The sequence below is a fragment of the Manis javanica genome, chromosome 5 (assembly GCF_040802235.1).
Source record: "Manis javanica isolate MJ-LG chromosome 5, MJ_LKY, whole genome shotgun sequence".
Lineage (NCBI taxonomy): Eukaryota > Metazoa > Chordata > Mammalia > Pholidota > Manidae > Manis > Manis javanica.
In genome coordinates, this window is record NC_133160.1 from 22536015 (window position 1) to 22558395 (window position 22381).

The following is a 22381-nucleotide window of genomic DNA, read 5'->3' on the forward strand; positions in this document are numbered from 1 at the left end:
GAGGATCTTAGTCACTCCCAGGGCTCCTGGGGAATCTGCCTTGCGCTGTACGAAAGCGGGAAGCAGAGCTCTTCGCCTATTGAAAATTAAGCTGCTGCGGAGAAGACAATGACTCTACAAACATCTTACTACGTTGATAGTGAACGCAATGGAGGGGGTGAGGCCTTCATAATATGGTGAATGTTGAAACCACTGTCTTGTTTATGTGAAATCATAAGATTGTGTATCAGTGATACTTTAATAAAAAAGAAAGAAAATTAGGATGTTGGTTTGCGATGTAGGAAAAGGCTTTCAACTCTCAACTGAGGTCTGAGCTATCTCTGAAAGCCCTGGGTGGAGGGCGAAGAGCGGGTATGAGGGCGACGAGGGGGGCTGCTGAGACCCCTTTGCGCCTAGATTGAGGCATAGTGAAATGCGAAGCCAAAATGCGCCCAAGAAGCGGGCAAGTCTGGGGTTGCGGCTGGAGTCAAGCGACTCTGGGATCTCCAGGACGACCCCCTTGGTAATATTCCCTGCAGGCGTTGAGATGAAGCGATCAGGGCTAGACGGGGAGTTTGCGGATTTAGGACTCCGAGCTCAGCCCCACTTCTGGGTTACCTCGGAGAAGCCACTTCACATCTCTTGTGCTCCCTCATTTTCTCACTCTTTAAAGGGGAACCCTTCTCAGAGCCCTGTTTTCCCGTTTTCTATTTAGTCTTTAACTCACGCAGGCCGCAAAAAATTCTGGATTCTTCACCATAAAATAAAACACCGACATTTTGTGAACCTTGCGTCACGTTACTGGCATGAACACTTGCAAGCGCCATTTCTAGTAGCCTCACCGTCCCTTTTACAAATGCTGTTTCTTCGAGGCACTAGAGCTTGCTGAATCAATGCAGAAGATCGAACTCTTAATTTTCATTCCACTGTAGCCTTTTTTAAAATTGGGGATTTGTTGCTCCTCTCAGGGGTGTCTGCAGGTTAAGAGAATTGGATAATGACTTTACTTTTAAACTTAATCCAACCCACTGTGTTGTGCTTTTGAAACCATCATAAGATTGTATATCAATGATACTTTAATAAAAATAATTTAATCCAATCCACACTGGATAAATGAGGAAATCTGGCTGACACCACCTTAACCAAAGGATCGAGGTTGATTAACATTACTGGGAATGAGAAATACTGATGTGTGTCTCCTGGCATCATGCACTAAGGCAACATCACCTCTGTGATATTTTCCACAAAAATCCATGGCCATAATCATAAGAAAACATTAAACCATATCTGAGATACATTCTACAAGCTACCTGAACCAGTGCTCCAAAAAATGTCAAAGTCATGAAAAAATGAATGAGGAATTGTCATAGAATGGAAGAGTCTGACAAAATTGACATTTGTTGAAAAAGTGGTGAAATCTAAATCAGGGCTGTCATTTACTGTTATTTTATCAATATCAAGTTATTAGTTTTGATAACTATACCAACTGATAAGGGATGTTAACACTGGGGAAAGCTGGGGGAGTGCAGTTCTCCTTACTATCTTTGCAATAGCTCTGTAAATATAAAATGGTTTCAAAGTAGGGTTTTTTTTTTTTAGTTGTCTCAAGAATTTTTTCCCCCAGAATAACCAGGCCTTTTATTGTTTACCTTTTAAACAAAGTATTTATTTGACTAGGTAATATATTTTGCACATTTTAAAGGAACATAAGGATATCCCCTTCTCCCTTGCTGCTTTATTAAAGAAACGTTAATAAACAATCTTATGTTGGTTTCAAATGTACATCACAGTGGTTCAACATTCCCTGTGATCTTTTATTGTCATTGTGAATTACTGTGCTTTTATCCCCCTCTCCTCCCACCACCAAATCCCCAATACACGCATCACAACCCTTCTCCCTTGGTGACCACCAGTCACTTCTTAGTGTCTGTGAGTCTACTACTGTTTTCTTCCTTCTGTTTTGCTTTGTTTTTATGTTCCACAAATAAATGAAATCATTTGGTATGTCTTTCTCTGCCTGGCTTATTTCACTGTGCGTAATACCCTCTATATCCATCCATGTTGTTGCAAATGGGAGGGCTTTTCTTTTTATGGCTGAATAATATTCCATTGTGTATATATACCACTTCTTTATCCATTTATCTGTTGATGGACACAGGTTGCTTCCATATCTTGGCTATTGCAAACAGTGTGGCGATAAACATAGGGGTGCATAAATCTTTTCAAATCAGATTTTGTTTTCTTTGGGAAAATTCCTAGAAGTACAATTACTGGGTCAAATGGTATTCCTATTTTTAGGTTTTTGAGGAACCTCCATACTGTGTTCCACAATGGTTGCACCAATTTGCAGTCCTGCCAACAGTGTAGGAGGGTTCCTATTTCTCCACATCCTCACCAGCATTTGTTGTACCGATTTAGTGGCCATTCTAACTGGTGTAAGGTGATATATCTCACTGCGGTCTTAATTTGCATTTCCCTGATCATTAGTGATGTGGAGCATCTTTTTGTGTGTGTGTTTTTTCTTTATGTTTTTATTAAAGTATCATTGACATACACTCTTATGAAGGTTTCAAAAGAAAAACAATGTGGTTATTACATTCATCCTTATTATCGAGTCCCCCCTATACCACACCTTGCAGTCACTGTCCATTGGCGTAGTAAGATGCCACAGAGTCCCTATTTGTCCTCTGTGCTACACTGTCTTCCCCATGACCCCCCACACACCATGTGCACCAATCACCATACCCCCACACAATTCCCTTCCCCCCACCTCCCCCATTCCCCTTTGGTCACCACTAGTCCCTTCTTAGAGTCTGAGAGTCTGCTGCTATTTTGTTCCTTCAGTTTTGCTTCGTTGTTATACTCCACAAATTATGGAAATAATTTGGTATTTCTCTTTCTCTGCCTGACTTATTTCAGTGAGCATAATACGCTCTAGCTCCATCCATGTTGTTGCAAATGATAGGATTTGTTTCTTATGGTTGAATAGTATTCCATTATGCATATGTACCACATCTTCTTTATCCATTCATCTACTGATGGACACTTAGGTTCCTTCCATTTCTTGGAGACTATAAATAGTGGTGCATCTGTCTTTTTGAATCTGGGATCTTGTTTCCTTTGGGTAAATTCCTAGGAGTGGAGTTCCTGGGTCAAATGGTATTTCTATTTTTAGTTTTTTGAGGAACCTCCATATTGCTTTTCACAATGGTTGAACTAATTTACATTCCCACCAGCAGGGTAGGAGGGTTCCCCTTTCTCTGAATCCTCCGACAATCCTAACCGGTGTGAGGTGGTATCTCATTGTGGTTTTTATTTGCATTTCCCTAATAATTAGTGATGTGGAACATCTTTTCATGTGCCTGTTGGCCGTCTGAATTTCTTCTTTGGAGAATTGTCTGCTCATATCCTCCACCCATTTTTTAATCAGGATATTTTGTTTTTGGGTGTTGTGGCATGTGAGTTCTTTATATATTTTGGATGTTAACCCCTTGTCGGATATGTAGTTCAGAAATATTCTCCCATACTGTAGGATAGCCTTCATGGGCTTTTAAGTCTATTTGTTTTCTTTGCGTAATTTATTTCTAATTTCTTACCACTGTGGTCTGAGAAGCTGCTTGATACAATTTCCATCTTCCTGAATTTTAGGCTCTTCTTGTGGCCTAGTAAATGTGATCTACCCTGGAGAACATTCCATGTACACTTGAGAAAAATGTGTATCCTGGTGCTTTCGGTTGGAGTGTTCTGTAGAAGTCTGTTAAGTCCATCTGATCTAATGTATTTATTCTTCAGTACCTATGTTTCCTTGTTTATTCTGTCTGGTTGATCTATTGATGTGAGTGGTGTGTTAAAGTCTCTTAAAATAATAGGTTGCAGTCTATTTGTGCCTTTAATTCTGTTCTTTTTTTTTACATATTTAGGTGCTATGTTGGGTGCATAGATATTTATAATGGTTATATCCTCTTTCTGGACTGACTCCTTTATCATTATGTTATGTCCTTGTCTCTTGTTACTTTCTTGGTTTTGTAATCAATTTAGTCTGAATACAAGTACTGTTACTCCTGCTTTTTTCTCCCTATTATTTTCATGGAATATGTCTTTCTATCCCTTCACTTTTTATCTGTGTATGTCTTTGGGTCTGAAACAAGTCTCTTGTAGGCAGCATATAGATGGGTCTTGTTTCCTTATCCATTCTGCCACTCTATGTCTTTTGATTGGTGTATGCAGTCCATTTACATTTAAGGTGATTACTGATAGATGTGTACCATTTTATTGTTTTCTGGCCTTTAATAAAAAATAGGTCTTCTCTGTTCCTATCTTCCTCTCTTATACTTTTGTTATTGATGGCTTTCTTTAGTGTTGTAATTGGATTTTTAATTAATTTTTTTTGTGTATTTATTGTAGGCTTTAGTTCTGATTACCAAATGTTCAATAGCTTCCTTACTGGGTAAGTCTGTCTTAAATTGCTGATTCCTCTATTTCAAACACAAACTAAAGTTACTTTTTCCCCCTTCTTCCTCATTTTTCGTATTAGATCTCATAATTTACACTTGTGTATCCTTTGACTGATTTTGTGTATAGCTGATTTTGCTTCATTTTAATTTTGTACTTGGTTGCTAATTAGTTGGTTTACTACCTTTAGTGTGGGTTTATTTTCACTGGTGAAAGCTATTTAGCTATAGGGTCATTTCCATTTACAGCAGTCCCTTTTAACATATCCTGTAGGACTAGCTTAGTGGTGGGAAATTCTTTCAACTTTTGTTTATCTGTAAATTATAACTCCTGCTTCAAATTTAAATGATAATCAATCTTGTGGAGTACAGGATTCTTGGCTGGAAGTCCTTTTGTTTCAGTACATTAAATATATCATGCCATTCTCTTCTGGCCTGTAGAGCTTCTGTTGAGACAGTCTGCTCATAGCCTGATGGGATTCCCTTTTAGGTAATCTTTTTCCTCTGGCTTCTTTCAACACCCTCTCCTTATCCATGATCTTTGCGATTCTAATGATTATATGTCTTAGTGTTGTCTTCCTGGGGTTCCTTTTGTTAGGGATCTCTGCTTCTATGACCTGAGTGTCTATTTCCTTCCCCAAATTGGGGAAATTTTCAATTATTTCCTTAAAGAAACTTTCTATCCCTTCGTCTTTCTCCTTTTGGGACCCCTATTATGCAAATTTTGTTTGTTTGGATTGGACATATAGCTCTCTTATCATTCTTGGATTCCTACAAATTCTTTTTTTTTCTATTCCCCAGCTACTTTGTTTTCCTGTTCTCTAATTTCCATTTACCTTCTCCTCTACAAGACCTAGTCTTTTAAATCTCTCCATTGTATGTTTCATTTCAGATACTGTGTTCTTCAGCTCTGAGTTGTTTTTCTCTGTTGAAGTCCTCCCTGAGATCTTGAATCCTTTTCTGTAAATCCATGAGCATGTTTTTGACTTTCATTTTGAAATCTTTATCAAGAAGACTGGTGATGTTTCATATAGCCCTGTTTCTGGGGGTCTGTCTTGTGGTTTTGTTTGGATCATGTTTTTCTGCCTACTTACTTTGTCAGAGATTCTGTGTTTCTTCTTTGCATTCAAGGTCTGCTGTTTTCTGCTGCCCAGAAGTTCAAGATTCTTTACTCTCTAGTGCCTGGTTCTATTTTGTGTGGCCCCAGCTGTTGGTGTGCTGTGGGCAGAGCTGCTTTCCTGTCTGGCTCCTGTAGTGGTCTAAGTCTGGGTGGCCAGTTTGCTTGAGCTGTTTGTTGCTTTCTGATCAGCCCAGGAATCTCAAGATGATGAGCTCACTGTGGGCGGGGCCGCCCTCTGCCTGGCCTGCAACAATGGTGGCACTGATGGGTTAGTGGAGTGGGCAGATCAATGTGTGGGTCTGCCCAGGCTTGACCAGCAGCAATGGGTTTGGATACCCACAGGGAGGAAGGAGCTCTTCTCGCTCCTGAAAGGCACCTTGCTGGTTGGGCTGAAACAGAGCCAAGAAAGCTGAGAGTCTCCCTCTGCCTGTCAGGCAGCAAAGTCTGAAGCTGCCACTGTGCCAGATGGGTTGGCCTCCCAGCAGCACGCACAGGGAGGTGCCTCAGGGCTGCCTTGCCAGGAAGGGGAATGGAGCTCCTTTCCCCTTCTTCTGGGGTGCCTGAGTTCCCAAACTGTTGGGCCAAGAGGTGGGGAGGTATCCTCTACCTGTCCTTTCTCCTGAGAGTTCTGTCCAAACCCTCATCCCCTCGGGTACCCCTCCCACTGCTGGCAAGCCTCTGCTTTGGGTCTTGAGACTGGCAGTGTGCCTGTCATCCACACAGGCTGGAGTCTCAGTCTCCCAGAGTGTTCTGCCCATCCCTGGTGTCCAGCCCTGCTAATCATGAGAACCCAATGTAATGTAGGTTCATGCTCCCAGAGCAGATATTCAGGGCCAGGTGTGCAGTGCTCCTGGGTTCCTAACCCTTCCCAGCTGTGTCTCTCTTTCTACTGGCTGTAGTCTGGGGGTGGGCAGAGGGCTTGGGTCCCACTCAATCTTGGCTTTGCTGCCCCACCCTTTTCTCTGTGGCCCTCTCTTCTTCCTTAGGTATAGGGAGGTCTGTTCTGCAGTCTTCAGGTCATTTTCAAGTCTAGTTGCATTTGCTGTATTTTCCTTTTTTGTTTTTGGGAGGCGGTTTCTGTCCTTCCTATCCCTCCATCTTTAATCTCTCCTCATCCCAAAGTCATTTAACTACATAATCTTTACTCACTGTTTGAAATGTTATCATATTAAATACTTCTGCCTTTAATAGCAGCCAAGAAAAACATTCTCTATCAATATGTGAAATAAAGAATTTAAAACCTGAATGTCAACTTCATCAATGATACCTTCTCTTCTTCCCCTCAAATCTGTAAGTAGGCAATTTTATCTTGATGCTGTCATGAATCAATAGCTCTGGAGGCTGGGAAGTCAAAGATCAAATGGTGATTCAATGCCTGACGAAAGCCTCTTCCTCACTGATAGCTATCTGCTCAGTATAACAGGGCAGAAGGGTTTCAAAGTCTTAAAAAAAGGATTGCATATTAAATGACTATTGAATGCTGGAAACATTAGGAAGGCAAGGGGAGGAGGGCTGCAGGGGGCCTCACAACATCTTGGGGAAATCATCACCACCATCTTACATATGGAGAACCTGACTGAAAGGTCTCAAAGAATTTAGTAAGATTATAATCACACAGGCAAAAATGAGAAAATAGCCAATAGTTCACATGATGAACCAGAATGAGGCTGAAGGAGCTGGAAATAGTTAGGTTCTTGAATGGCCTTGAGTGGCAGGCTTAATGGATTTTGGAGTTTACTCAGTGGTAATGGGGGAACACTAAGACTTCTAGCACGGTAGCAAGAGACTAAGATCTTCCACAGGTAATTCTGAGGCAGCAGAGATGTAAAACTAGAGCAGGAAGAATGGAAGCAATGACAAGAGGGTGTTACAGTCAACCAGAATAGGGATGAAGGATGTTGGCTGTGGCAAGGGGACAGCTCTGAGGAAAGTAATTAAAAATCAGTTTTGGAGATGGATTTGACAGGATTTGGAGACTAATTAGATGGAGAAGTAAATTGGTTATGGAAGATTTCCAGAGTTGTGATTTGTGAGTAGCAATACAGCAAAATATTTAAGCATGCATGGAATCAGACAGTCCTGGAATGCAATTTGCACTCTTGCCACTTAATAGATGTGAACACTTCAAGTTACTCAATCAGTTTGAGCCTCTTTTCTTATCTGTAAAATAATCATCCCTCTCTGCAAGTGGCCAGGAAGACTAGATGACAGTGCAGGTAGCGAACCTAACAGTGTTTGGGACACAGGAATGAATGCTGACAGCTGTCTTGGGACTGAGTGAATACAGGTGTGATACTGGCTGCTAGGATAGGGAAGACAAGTAGAAGAGCAGGTCTGAACTGGAAATGAGAAAAAATATGGCTGTTTTTAGACTTGCAGATATATGACTGCAAATTCTTAAGGTCCTTCCCTGTGGAATGCTTTGAAGAAACCCTCTTGCCCACAGCATTTTTGCTTAATGGATAAATCAGCATATTAAAAAGTCCCACTTCCTTTAGCCTCTCTCCACTGGTACTATTTTAAATGAGAGCACAGTGACTTGGTTTCCTAGTAAGAAAAAGGTCTCCTGAAGCTAGTGAGCAAGACAGCTTATTGAGGATAGTCAGTCTTGGTATCTAGTTGGTGGCTTTCTACTCAGTACCCATGGCAGAGTTCCTATCTTAGAGCACCTTTAGATAAGTCAGATAAGATGTCTTCATCTTGGTTCTCTTCAACGTGATGCCAAATCCAACCTCACCTCAGTAGGTCTTTCTAGTTTTTTCTACCTACTCCACCATACAGACTGTAACCCGCCCACTTACAGAAGCAAAGAAGCAGTAATCTCTATGACTATATTATATAGAAGGCTCTCTGCAAGTAGGGAACATCTTACTCAAGACTAACAGAAAGTGTGCAAATGAAGGGACCAAAAAAGTTTAATTATCAACACAATCTTACATCTTTTACGGAAACATAAATGAGGCAGCCCCCTGAAGGACCTTTATAAGAGCACTTAACTCCCTATGATATTCGTAGAGTTACCTGAGTATTTGAAATTACAGTTCAAGAAAACAAAGGAACTCCATACAGTAAAATACAATCCAGTGCTGCCATTACCTGTTTTTAGTTAACAAAAGAATACCATATATACAAATAATTATGTCATTAAGTCTAAAAGAAAAAACAAAAAGTGGGGGGTGGGAGGGAGGCTGGAGATACCAACAATATTAAAAAGTAGTAGTAAACCTAAAGGAGTTTAGAAGGATGAGGTTATATCCAAAACAAGGAAGGATATAAAAATAGAGATGTCTAATTTCATGAGTCATTCCTGGTAACATTTCAGATTAATGTTATCATTAACTAACCAGATAAATAAAAGTGGCAGAGTGGGCCTGACTGAAATAGTTCATCTAGGATGAGACCCTGGTGGGCAGGAGAATTACGTTTCACTAAAATATCTGGTAAGTTGACATTGATATGTCAATCTCTTGATGGAAAATTACTACCTGAACTTTATTAATAGAGTTATTGTAAGTCTTATGAAAGTAGATTCTTCTGCACTCTGATACAAAGTTTGTAAGAGAGCATGAACTCATTATTGTAAGCTGGATCAGTTTTAGATCACTTTATTGGATGCAACAAGTGAGGTCCTTCCCTCCTGACCCAGGCTGTGAAATGCTGCCTTCCCCAATCTCCCAAAAGAGCAGAAGAATAAGCAATTGCTCACTTTACTTCATTTTTATTTCAACATAACATGCAGTAAAAAAAATTAACATGATCAGCATTTACAATGCTTACAAAGCAAAAGGACTCTAAAAGCAATTTAGTTCAGATTTAAGAAATTGCTCTAATTGAACACTTACAATAAATCTATTTTCAAATGTTCGGTTTGAACCAAAATTTGAGAGCATTTGGTAGATATCTGCTGTCTAGCTGCACTATTTTTATATAACCTCTGATTCTTGGGATATCCAGCCCCCATTTTCCTAACACAGCAGGGAAGACATATACATGTGGCCACTTAAATTAAAGGAAGAAATGGAGTAAGGGAGATCCCAGACTGCAAAAATATATACAAGCATTTACCTTTTCCAGAACTAAACATTTCTTCCATAAAAATATTAAATAGCCAAGCCCTATAGAACTAGAGCCAGGGCTACTTCAAATATAACTATTCTGTATTTTAAAAATATAGGGCAGAAAGCCTTTTGGATGATATTTATACATTTTCACACAATGTTTCTAGGTCCCTAAGTGAATCAATCATCAAGCATTACATAGAACAAAAAAGTCTACTTTCTTACATTACCTCTTAATTTAATCTCATAAATCTCTAGTATATATTGTAGGTAACTACATTTCAAATATGAGACTCAATAGAAGTCTTTATAGAAGGCTTAATCTCCAGAGCCATATATTACCAAAGTTCAGTTATCTAATGAATGGGTAGTTGGCAGACATTCGCTCTGTAAGACAAAGCAATAGCATTTTTTCCCCCTACCAACAAAAAGGCAGAGAGTCCCTACTTTGGAAACAACTAGGTGTTTTGGAGACCATACTGCATTTCCTGGACTATGTGGAATAAAAAAAAAGATAGGAGAGTCTAATCTGCCCCTCTAAACTGATAATTTCTGGGTGAGGCAACCCTTTCACTCATGCAAGTCTACTTTATGATGGCAGTGTTTTGGAGTACAGATACACAAGTTTAAAATGTTTTGTTGTTGTTCCAGGATGTAAAAGGAAGAGTACTTACAGACAAAAAAAAAAAAAACCGAATACTTTTCCTTTCACATGGAACAGGGGTTTGCTACTCTGCTTATTTTTGGCTCAATGCTCCTTGTTCATGCTATGCTACTGAAACCTGCCAAAGTCCCTGTGGGAGGAGTTATGAGGCTGTTGTCAGGTTTCACCTATGATAGGCACTCAGTTGACTAAGGCTTCATCCCACTGTTCATAACATCAAACCTCTGACAGCAGTCATCTTGACAGAATCTAAGCTAGGCCAAGTTAAAAGAACTACACAGAGAATTTCAAAGTGCATTAACCAGTTATTAATAGAGCAGTCTAAAATTAAATAGTTAAGGGGAAAACCTGTCCTAATTTTTAGGGGTGAAGGGAATATCCAACACAGGACAATATAAAGAATGGAAATGACTACTCCAACATCAGAGAAATGATAAATTTGAGGACTTAATTGACATGGAGAACAGATTTCTGTGGTTGTAGAAATGTACTGATAGTAAACATCTTACTCCCTTGTTTTTAGCCAGCACCACAGCTCACCCTCCCTAATTAAAATGTAATTTAGAGAATGCTTCAGTGACCTCTATTTGGACTAGAAAGCACTCTAGTTACAACTTTAACTCCTTAGCAATAATTAAATAAAACTGAAGTTGAATTATGATAAGATTACAAAGATGCAATTTCTACACAGGAACATCTTAAATTGTCAATGATTGACTTAAATGAATTCAGCTACATTCATTCCAATTCTAGGTTAACTTTTATAAATGACAGTGAAGGAAGCACAATTTAATATTGTTTGTAAAGTTTAGTATTGTGAGGCAATTAAAACAATCAAATTTCCAGTTGAAAAGAGTTATTAAGTCATTTTCAGGCTGGGCACAACTTATTCCCTGAATTCAAATTAACAAAACAACTTTGTAGGAAGATGCAGAAGTCTTGCATCACTTGCCAGGGATAACATCAAATGATGTATGGATTCAGGCTCAGGAAAAGAAAATCAACAGTCAGGCCAAGCTGAAACAAGAGGGAGAGCACAAGCCAGAAATGTGCTCACATCCTCAGAAGCTGGCTAAGCTTGCACTTTTTTAACAGATTATTTCTTACTGAAAGGCTTAACAGGCAGATCTTACATATGTCAGTTACCAAGGGACTTCCTTGCACATCTGCAAAAATCTCTAAAAGAAAAAAACCTACTCTCAAGAGACATTTCCATACACATACAAAATTGTTAAGAAAACAATCTAGGGGAGTAAGACAAGGCAGATTTCATTCTGTGTTAAATCTCACATTAGATAAGGTTTGACTAGTCATTTGCAGATCTGATTTCTATAAACGTTGAGTAGAAATCCAGAGTCATGGGAGATAAATCTCAGTGATAACATTAATTTACTTACATTCGGGAACTCTCTAAACAGTCACAGCCCAATTTTACAAGATGTGCAACAGGCAGAGAAGGAAAAGGACAAAAACACTGCAAATAAGTTCTTGTCCTTCAGTGGTACAAGTTCTCAGAAGTTACTCTTGTCCAAATCCTTCTGTTTCTTCAATGGCAAATAACAGCTTTTCCTTCAGTTGCTCATAGCTCTTGTAGGGTGGCAGGTCCAGGCGGTTAAAACTAAAAGTAAAATTTGTTAGCTTGAGAAAAGCAAATACACAAAAATGGGCAGTGTAGTGTATAACAACACAGGTTTTAAAGTTAGGCAAAATTGGGTTCAAATCCCAGCTCTGTCACTGAGCCTTTGAGCAAGTGCTTTTACCTTCCCAAGTCTTGGTTTCCTCCTTGGTAAATTGGGAATAACAGTATTTACTTTTCAGGGTAAGAGAAGAAGAAACAAGCATATGCAGTTGACACTTGAATGATATGGGTTTGAACTGTACAGGTCCACTTATACATGGATTGATTTTTTTTTTCAATAAACTATTGAAAATTTTTTTTTGAGGATTTGCAACAATTTGAAAAAATTTCTGTTCCTCAATTACTTTATTGTAAGAATACACTATATAATACATATAATATACAAAGTATGTGTTAATGACTAGATTACTGGGAAGGCTTCTGGTCAACAGTAGGCTATTAGCAGTTAAGTTTTTAGGGAGTCAAAGTGACACATTGATTTCTGACTGTACTTTGTTTTTTAAAAAAACACCACACATAGGCAAACAAAAGAACAGACAATAAAACAAGTAACAGGGAGGACGGGGAAAATGAAGGAATATCCAGCAAGGTCCACATATAACCACAGAAATGCCTTACAAAAAATAACTGAATTCAAATACTGTTTATGTTAGGCCGAATTCCAACATACCATATTTAAGATTAGGATTGGTTTTTAGTTTTCTGAATTTTTGAAATGTGATTAAACTACACTTACAATGAAAAAATAGTATTCCTGTTTACCACATTAGAAAGTGGTTCCCCAACAACTTATCTAGACTTGATTTCTTCTTCTGCCTTAAGAGAAAAATTGGAAGCTTTCACCACGTATTTTAAGAAATTCAGGGGTGGGGAAAGGGACTGACTACAAATGGACACATGGGATCATTTTTGGGTAATGGAAATACCCTAGAACTGGACTGTAGTGATGGTTACTACTCCGTAAATCTAATTAAAATCACTGCTTCAAAATGGGTAAGTTTTATGGCATGTAAATTATGCCTCAATAAAAGCTGTTAAAAGCAATTCAATACCATGGAGAAAATATTTCTAATTTCTAGCAAGCTTTAATATCTACAAGATAATTGGGAAAAGATTATTTTATTTTCTCTACTCTTTCTAATTTTACTTACCAGGTATGACTTCTGGGTAACCAATTTTCTTTCCCAACTTTTTCAATGCAGAATTTCTGCGGTCCATTGCTCCCTAAAACACAGAGAAATCAACAGTTCGGCAGCACTGCGGTTCCCAAACTGTGGCCCCCACACACCCCAAACCAGCTCCATCAGAATCACCAGAACCTGACAGGATAACAGAGGCAAAGGCCCCATCGCAACCCCTGAACTGAATCCAAACTGCGGGTGGGCTGAGCAATGTGTTATAAAAAGCTTCTGGGCGACTCTGATGAGCCCTAGTTTGAGAGCCAGTTTGTTACCTGATACTCAAGAGGATAAAACGTACACTTCTTAGCTAGAGTAACACAATGTTAAAATACTTCACATAACAATTGGACAGGTAAGAGCTTTAGTTTTAAACACAACAGGGAAACTACAATCCACTGTCTTTTACAGCAAAACTCAATTTAAATATAAAAATGTTAAAACTTTATAAAATGTGAACAACCTAGTGAATTCAAAATTAACAGTGCTTGTGCTTATAGGTCCTGTAGACACCCAATTCTTGCCTCATATTTACTTTCTGTTGGTGACAGCTGTGAATTGCCATATTCAAGCTCTGGTTTTCTAAAAGGTCACTACTGCTCCCTAGAAAGCATTTTGTAGTCACTATGCCTGGTAGAGTCACCTGACTTTTTAAGCAGGAGCCAGGCATACAATGTTCTGCAACAAATGGGACAGTCATAGTCAATTTTCTCATGTCCCCCGACTAAACCCAGTACAAATATAAGTACGTAACATTTTTATATCTAAAAACATCAAGGTGTTTTCACAGGTAGTTGTGTGAAAAGTCCAGTAAGATAGGAAATAGTCAGTATGCAAAAGGATAGTTAAGATTATTACATATATGCTTGAAATTATTATTTACTCACACTCTGCACATTCTCTCTAGTTTATATATTACAGCATTTCAACCACATAAATGGAAAGTATTGTTTAATAATGCTAATAAATAGACTCTGGATTGTTTTTTAATAGACTTAGAATAAAATATTAAGACAAATACGTAATGAAGGCATTTTAGTGAATTGCAGTAATAAAGGTTGCTATACAAATACATCATATTACTGTCATTCTGAATGTTTTCTAAAACTTTACAGAACAGTAAGACATCAAGTTGTAAACATTATAAACTGAAATTATTTTTAGATTGTCTGTAGTTTTCATTCTTACATGATACTGTCCCTAAAACACAATGTCTATGCAGGCTCTTGCAACTTTGTTCCTATTTTCAGCCTATTTCAACTTTCAAATGATATGGTTTCTGAGGCCATTTTATGTATCAGTGAGCACTGGCCTGTACTGGCATTTCATAATAGATACTAAACTTGAAAATAAAATCTACTTCATTTTTCTCCCATTTTTGTTGTTCTTAGCATACTAGAATTTGTTTCTGAACTGTTTACTTGCAAAATTGTTGGAAAGTTTAGGAAGAAGTCCCTGATCAATAAGGCTTTTATTTTATCTTTAAAATACCACAAGTAAATCTAAGGAATCATCTGGCATCTCGCTGTTTCTATAGCAACACAACCTAGATTTTACTCATCAGCCTGCTGAACTGCTCCTTTTTCAGAAACACAGATACCATCCAAAAATATTCTTATGCCCTTATTTTTAACTGTGTGGCTTGCTGAATCAAAGCAGCTGAATTTGATAAAAGTTCAGTGTCATTTCCTTTGAAAATCAACTAATCTTTCTGAGCTTGAGATACTCAACAAGCAATGCCTGCCCTCACCCGAACCATGTGCATGTACTTTTTGCCCAAGTGATTTTGGATTCCAACAAAAGGACCATTCTCCTAAGTAATAGGGTTGATGGGAAAGTGGGCACACACAGACCTCATCTTGTAATGGAAGCCCAGTGATAACACCCTTGATTGTGTTCTGTACATGGCTACATTTAGGGTTAATGATGGCCAGATCCTTCCTATTTCCCCACCACTTGTGAACATGGAGCCTCTTCCTTTTCTTTCCAAGGAGACTGAATTCTACATTGATATGATTGAAGTCCTTCCACAGGGTCCTCTGGGACCCTCCACATAACTATGCATCCCTTCAGAGTGATGTCAACATTTTCTGGAAGGTCTAGTTTTGTTGTTGAATGGTCTTCATTCTCATAGTAGATTCAGCAAAGAGCTTCATTTTCATTATCTACAATTTATTTTGGCAGGTATATGATGCCAATTTCATTAAGGTTATTTCCCTTTTTCTTATCATTTATTTAAGTCTATTCTTTCTTACCCTTTTCTATTTGTTCTTTCATATTCCAATTCCTCTTATATAAAAGGGCTTCTGATCTTCTCTTAAGCCCAAACCTTTTCCTTAAGTAGGGTATCTGACTACTTATTTGTGTCTTCTAATACAGTTGTTTGCAAATATACATGTATTGAAATAAGTATTTCATTCTAAATCACTTCTTAAAATTTTCTTTTACATTAGTGTTAGGTATATGTACTGTTTATTTAGAGATTATATATATGTTATTTCCCATTTACCAATTTCATTCCAGAATATTTAAGAGGATATTATAAAAATTTGTTATAAAAAATGGGACGTTACATCTGGTAAGGTTGAGAACCACATTACATTATTACATGCATTGCTCTCAGAACTTTCTCCTATATTGGGTGGCAGACTGAGCCAGATGGCCTCTAAAATTCTATGACCCATAATCTGTCTCTGCCTTCCATGGGTGTCCTTCTGTTGTTTTAGACAGTCCCACTCAACCCCAAATATTATTCTCAACAGCTGACCTAAGTATCATTTTGTTAATGATCAAAGGTCAGTTTACACTGAGAAACTTGTTTCAGTTTTTCCCTCATTTTGGTCACTACTCCTTGCCTCCCCAAACCCCAACATGGTTACTCTTTTTCAAGCTAGAGAGCATTCTCAAAGGTGTTCCTCTCCAAAAACTTAAGAATTAACCTTCTCTGAGATGCTACCTCTGTAGCACCGGATAAAACCCCCCTATCGATATTGCTTCTAAGAGACCAGAGTATTTCTCCTTTTCACTATCCGGCCTCTCCTTTAAGTCTGCCTCGAGGCTCTCCCTGTTTCATCCCTAAATACAGATGTTTCTAAGCAACAGCCCTCTACTCTTCTCTGTATTCTATTTCTGTATAAGCTCACTGATTCTCATAGCCTCATATGTCACTGCCCTCATGGCTCTACTTTCCCTTTCTACTCATATCTCTAAACTTATACTTTAGTAACATCTGTGCAACTGCCCCCTCACTGAGATTTTCTACTTGGCTGTCTGGCAGTCAACTTAAACTCAGCATGTTCTAAGCCACTCGTACTCTCCATAACAACTCCGAGCTATGTTCTTTACATTTCACAACTCCATTTCTCCATGTTATTATCATTATTATTTTTTACATTCTTCCTTTATATCTTATCTTCTAATCAGGTCCTATTTGTAACTTAAAATTTCTCTAGCATTTATTCCTTGCTTTCCATCTCTACTTCCATTTCCTAAGATCAGATTCTTATTATTGATAACCAGTAAATTCTTCCTAGGCTCTCCCTATCTTTTAATGCATGCTAAACCTTGCTATCAACTCTTCCTAAAGTGCAGCTTCAGCAAGGTTTCCTCTCACCAAAAAGTTTATATGGCTTCCAATATCCTCAGAGTAATGTCCAAATTCTTTTGGTCTGGTTTTCAAAGTCTTTCACCTGGTTCCATACTGTACCCAAACTTGCCTACTTAGCTTAGTAATTTAATTCTCTCAGATTCAGTTGAAGCAGGCTTAGGGATCACTATTTCTTTCTTGCCGTGATACCTGGCATAATGTTGGTATTAAAGAAATATTTGAGACAAGAGGAGCCAAGATGGCAGCGTGAGTAGGGCAGCAGAAATCTCCTTGCAAAACCATATATATTTTTGGAAATATAACAAATACAACTATTCCTAAAAGAGAGACCAGTGGATACAGTACAACAGCCAGGCTACATCTACATCAGCGAGAACTCAGCGCCTCACGAAGGGGGTAAGATACAAGCTGTGGCCTGGTGGGACCCGAGTGCTCCCCCCACCCTAGATCCCTAGCGGGAGGAAAGGACTTGGGGCAGGGAGGGAGTGGAAGCCCAGGACTGCTAAACAACCAGCTCTAGTAATCCGCACCGGGAGCACAGACACACACTGCATGGTGTGCTGGATATTACAGAAACGGAAAAAGCAAAATCTGCGAGTGGGTCACTGCAACCGGCTTCCATGGGACAAAAAAAAGCGAGTGCTTTTTAAAAGTCTTAAAGGGACAGGAGCCTCACAGCTGGACAGAAGCATCCCGGCACACTCAGCCCAGTAGCTGGGAATCCTGGGGAACTCCAGGCACCCTAACCCCCTAGGCAGCAGCACAGCTCTGAAGCCCCTCACGGCGATAAGCAGCCTGCCAGTCGTTACCCCGGCCGGTGTGGCCTCTGACCCAGCAGCCCAGTAACTGGAGAGTGGCTGCGCGAGCCCGAGGTGGCAGCAGCGGAGCAGCTGCACCCCCAGCAGTTGCCCAGAATCTCCTCCCAGCGCACAGCCACCCGGGCCAGACCCAAAGGTCACTGCCAGTGTACAACTGCCCGGCACAGGTAGAAGAAACCGGGGCAAGGTGCAAAGGGGTGCCACTGTCACAGGAGAGCACACCCGGTGTGCCTGCCAATTCCCGCAGGGCTCTGGGCTACCCTGATGGCGACCCTACCTACAGCAGTTTAGGGAATTAAGCCAGAGGCTGCTCCAGGAGTGTGGGTAACTGACACAGGCAGCTGAGAAGGGCAAGGTGACCAGCAAACAAGAAAGGACTTTGTTCTTCCAGGTGACACATGCAATACCTGCCTACAGCTACCTCTATTGCCATGAAAAGGCAGAAGAATTTGGTCCAGTCCAGAATTACCCAGACAACTCCCAAGAGAGGGCCTGGGGAGATAGATTTAACCAATCTTCCTGAAAAAGAATTCAAAATAGAGGTCATAACCATGCTGATGGACCTGCAGAGAAATTTGCAAGAGCTAAAGGAGCAAGCAGGGAGGGAGTATACAGAAATAAAACAATCTCTGGAAGGACTTAAGAGCAGCAGACTGGATGAGGTGCAAGAGGCCATTAACGGAATAGAAATCAGAGAACAGGAATGCAGAGAAGCTGAGGCAGAGAGAGATAAAAGGATCTCCAGGAGTGAAAGAATTTTAAGAGAACTGTGTGACCAATCCAAACAGAACAATATTCACATTATAGGAGTACCAGAAGAAGAAGAGAGAGAAAAAGGGATAGAAAGTGTCTTTGAAGAAATAATTGCTAAAACGTCTCCAAACTGGGGGAGGAAATAGTCTCTCAGACCATTGAGGACCACAGAACTCCCAACACAAGGGATGCAAGGAGGACAACACCAAGACATATAATTAAAATGGCAAAGATCAAAGATGATGACAGAGTATTAAAGGCAGCCAGAGAGAGGAAAAAGGTCACCTACAAAGGAAAACCCATCAGGCTATCATCAGACTTCACAACAGAAACCTTACAGGCTAGAAGAGAATGGCATGATATATTTAATGCAATGAAACAGAAGCACCTTGAACAAGAATACTGTATCCAGCATGATTATCATTTAAATATGAAGGAGGAATTAAACAATACCCAGACAACAAAAGTTGAAGGAATTTGCCTCCCACAAACCACCTCTACAGGATATTTTAAAGGGATTGCTCTAGATGGAAGCACTCCTAAGGCTAAATAGATTTCACCAGAAAAAATAAAATCACACCAAAGAAAGCAGACCAACCAAATACTAACTGAAGGCAAAAAATAAAATCAAGCAGTCAAAGGAAACAGAAAAGAGCCCCAAATAAAACACCTATCATATAAAGAATGGAGGAGAAAGAATAAGAAGGGAGAGAAATAAAGAATCATCAGACTGTGCGTATAAAAGCTCAATAAGAGAATTAAGTTAGACAGCTAGATAGTAAAGAAGCTACCCTTGAACCTTTGGTAACCACGAATCTAAAGCCTGCAATGGCAATAAGTACATTTCTTTCAATAATCACCCTAAATGTAAATGGACTGAATGCACCAATCAAAAGACACAGAGTAACAGAATGGATAAAAAAGCAAGACCCATCTATATACTGCTTACAAGAGATTCACCTCAAACCCCAAAACATACACAGACTAAAAGTTAAGGGATGGAAAAAGATATTTCATGCAAACAATAGGGAGAATAAAGCAGGTGTTGCAGTACTTGTATCAGACAAAATAGACTTCAAAACAAAGAAAGTAACAAGAGATAAAGAAGGATATTACATAATGATCAAGGGATTAGTCCAATAAGAGGATATAACCATTATAAATATATATGGATCCAATAAAGGAGCACCAACATATGTGAAACAAATACTAACAGAATTAAAGGAGGAAACAGAATGCAATGCATTCGTTCTAGGAGAGTTCAACATACCACTCACTCCAAAGGACAGATCCACCAGACAGAAATTAAGTTAAGGACACAGAAGCACTGAACAACACACTAGAACAGATGGACCTAAGAGACATCTACAGAACTCTACACCCAAAAGCAGCAGGACACACATTCTTCTCAAGTGCACATGGAACATTTTCCAGAATAGACCACATACTAGGGCACAAAAAGAGCCTCAGTAAATTAAAAAAGATTGAAATTCTACCAACCAACTTCTCAGACCACAAAGGCATAAAACTAGAAATAAATTGTACAAGGAAAACAAAAAGGCTCACAAACACATGGAGACTTAACAACATGCTCCTAAATAATCAATGGATCAATGACCAAATTAAAACAGAGATCAAGCAATATATGGAGACAAATGACAACGACAGCATAAAGCTCCAAGTTCTGTGGGATGCAGCGAAGGCAGTTCTAAGAGCAATCCAGAATATTTAATCCAGGCATATTTAAAGAAGGAAGATAGCAATCCAGGCATATTTAAAGAAGGAAGAACAATCCTAAATGAATAGTCTAAGGTCACAATTATTGAAACTGGAAAAAGAAGAACAAATGAGGCCTAAAGTTAGCAGAAGGAGGGATATAATAAAGATCAGAGAAGAAATAAATAAAATTAATAATAATAAAACAGTAGAAAAAAATCAATGAAACCAAGTGCTGGTTCTTTGAAAAAATAAACAAAATAAATAAGCCCCTGACCAGACTTATTAAGAGAAAAAGAGAATCTATACACATCAACAGAATCAGAAATGAGAAAGGAAAAATCAGGACAGACCCCACATAAACACAGAACTATCTGAGTTTTCTTATTATTTAGTCACAAAATAAGTATTTTCCAGGTCACTCATTTCAAAACAATGCTCATTTTTAATCAGGACTACTGTGTGATATCCCTGTGCTACACTAATAGAAATGAAAAGATTAAGATATAAATCTGTATCTTGAGAAGCTCCAGATTAATAGGGAAGAGAGGTAACACATCATTAAAATATACTATAATATAACCTGGCTCACAGGAGACACCAAAATGGTTTGCTAAATGATTGAATGAACAAATAAACTTACTTATAAAGACTACTATGCTACTGAGTTAAAATGTGGGGGCCTAGCCTAAAAGATTAACAACTTGTAATGACTACAAAGTGATTGAAGAGTTTACATAAATCCAGGTTAACTGTGACTAGTCAAGAAAATGGCTGTTCTTGTCTTTGTTATCTCTAATAAGCTATATATACACTGACATAATAGCAGTGTGGTAAGTAATTTTCTTTGTAGGAAAAGTGATCCTGTACACATACCCATGAGATCAGCAAATCCTCCAACTGGCAATCGACAAGTTCCAGTAACAAACTGCAAAAGTCTCATTCTCTTCTCATTATCGATTTCTTTAACAAACTGTTAAAAGCATATTTAAAGAGATATTAGCTCGTATGTTATGATTAGCATGTGAAAGAACTGATGATTTCAAATTTTAAAGGAACACCTAGTGTCTGATGTAAGACATGACGACTACCCACCACTGTGGATGGAGGAGCCTCACTGTGTTTGTCAAATCCTCACCAACCTTCTCCCCGTATAAATCTTAGGACATTCCGATAGGAAGATAGATTAGGGTGCTCTGGGCCTAAGAGCTCCCTGCTCATGCAGTCTCAAGAACAGCTCTTCAAGGGCAGCCCCTTTTATCCCGATCTAAATCTGCCTATCCTATAGGATTTACATGTGGTTATGTATGACAGAAAGCTTGAGTCAGTAGAGACTTTTTGTTTTTGTGAACAAATGAAATCAAGCTCATGGAATTGTGACCCAGATATATTCTAATAACCTCCTTTTCTCTGTGTTCTTTAGGTTTTGATGTAGTTCTGTGTTGCCAAGTTATATGGCTTTTAACTCCTTCAACTCTGAGTGAAAACATTAGGTTTCTGGATGATGCTTTCTACCTGGTAGCACAAGTATTCTGGCTCAACCAAATACTTTTTTGTAAGGAATAAGTTTTACTCTATTGTACTACTGTCAAGTATCTTTAAATGCTAATCCTATTTGTTACAACAGCTGGGTTTATCTGTGTCTTATGAATTTATTTATTATGAAGAGCATACATTTAAATTTTCTATTTTTTATTATAGTAAAATATATGTAACATAAAAATTTACCATTTTAAGTGTGCAATTCAATAGCATTAGGTACATTAACTGTTGTATAACCATCAGACCACTACCTTCCAGAATTTTATCATCCTGAACAGAAACTCCTGAATGCATTAAACTTAGCTCCTCACTTTCCTCTCTCCCCAATCTCTGGTAACCTCTAGTCCACTTTCTGTCTCTATGAATTTGCTTGTTCTAGATATTTCATATAAGTGACACCATATAATATTTGTCCTTTAGTGACTGGCTTATTTCACTCAGCATAATATCCTCAAGGTTCACCCATGTTTGGTCTAAAAAATTTATTTTCTTTTCTAAGGTTGGATAATATTCTATTGTGTGTGTGTAAAATTGTGCTATCCATTCATCTTTTGACGGACACTTATGTTGCTTCCACCTCTTGGCTATTGTGAATAATACTGTTATGGAAACAGGAATACAAGTATGTGTATGAGTCCCTGCTTTCAATTCTTTGGGGTATACCTAGGAGTGTAACTGCTGGATCATATATTAATTCCTTACTTAACTTTTTGAGGAACCACCAAAGTTTTACACTGGTGCTCCATTTTACATTCCCACCCACAATGCAAAATGTTCCAATTTCTCTACATCCTCACCAAGGATGAATATTTTGTTTTGTCAAATGGCCAACCAAATGGGTGTGAAATGATACTTC

At 38.7% G+C, this 22381-nt stretch overlaps 1 protein-coding gene and 1 pseudogene across 5 annotated transcripts in view; both read right to left on the bottom strand.

Annotated features, from left to right (window-relative positions):
- Positions 1-8447: 8447 nt before the first annotated feature.
- Positions 8448-22381, bottom strand: part of ITCH (itchy E3 ubiquitin protein ligase) — a 186457-nt gene continuing 172523 nt past the window's right edge. For all 5 annotated transcript variants that reach the window (XM_037012758.2, XM_073236698.1, XM_037012759.2 and 2 more), the window contains 3 exons: positions 20860-20956; positions 13063-13135; positions 8448-11890 (listed from right to left, as the gene is read on the bottom strand). In XM_037012758.2, the coding sequence (XP_036868653.1) occupies positions 11791-11890; positions 13063-13135; positions 20860-20956 (270 nt within the window). In that variant the 3' untranslated portion in view covers positions 8448-11790. The remainder of the gene's footprint in view (positions 11891-13062; positions 13136-20859; positions 20957-22381) is intronic.
- On the bottom strand, positions 13142-15366 carry LOC108391253 (large ribosomal subunit protein uL6-like; annotated as a pseudogene).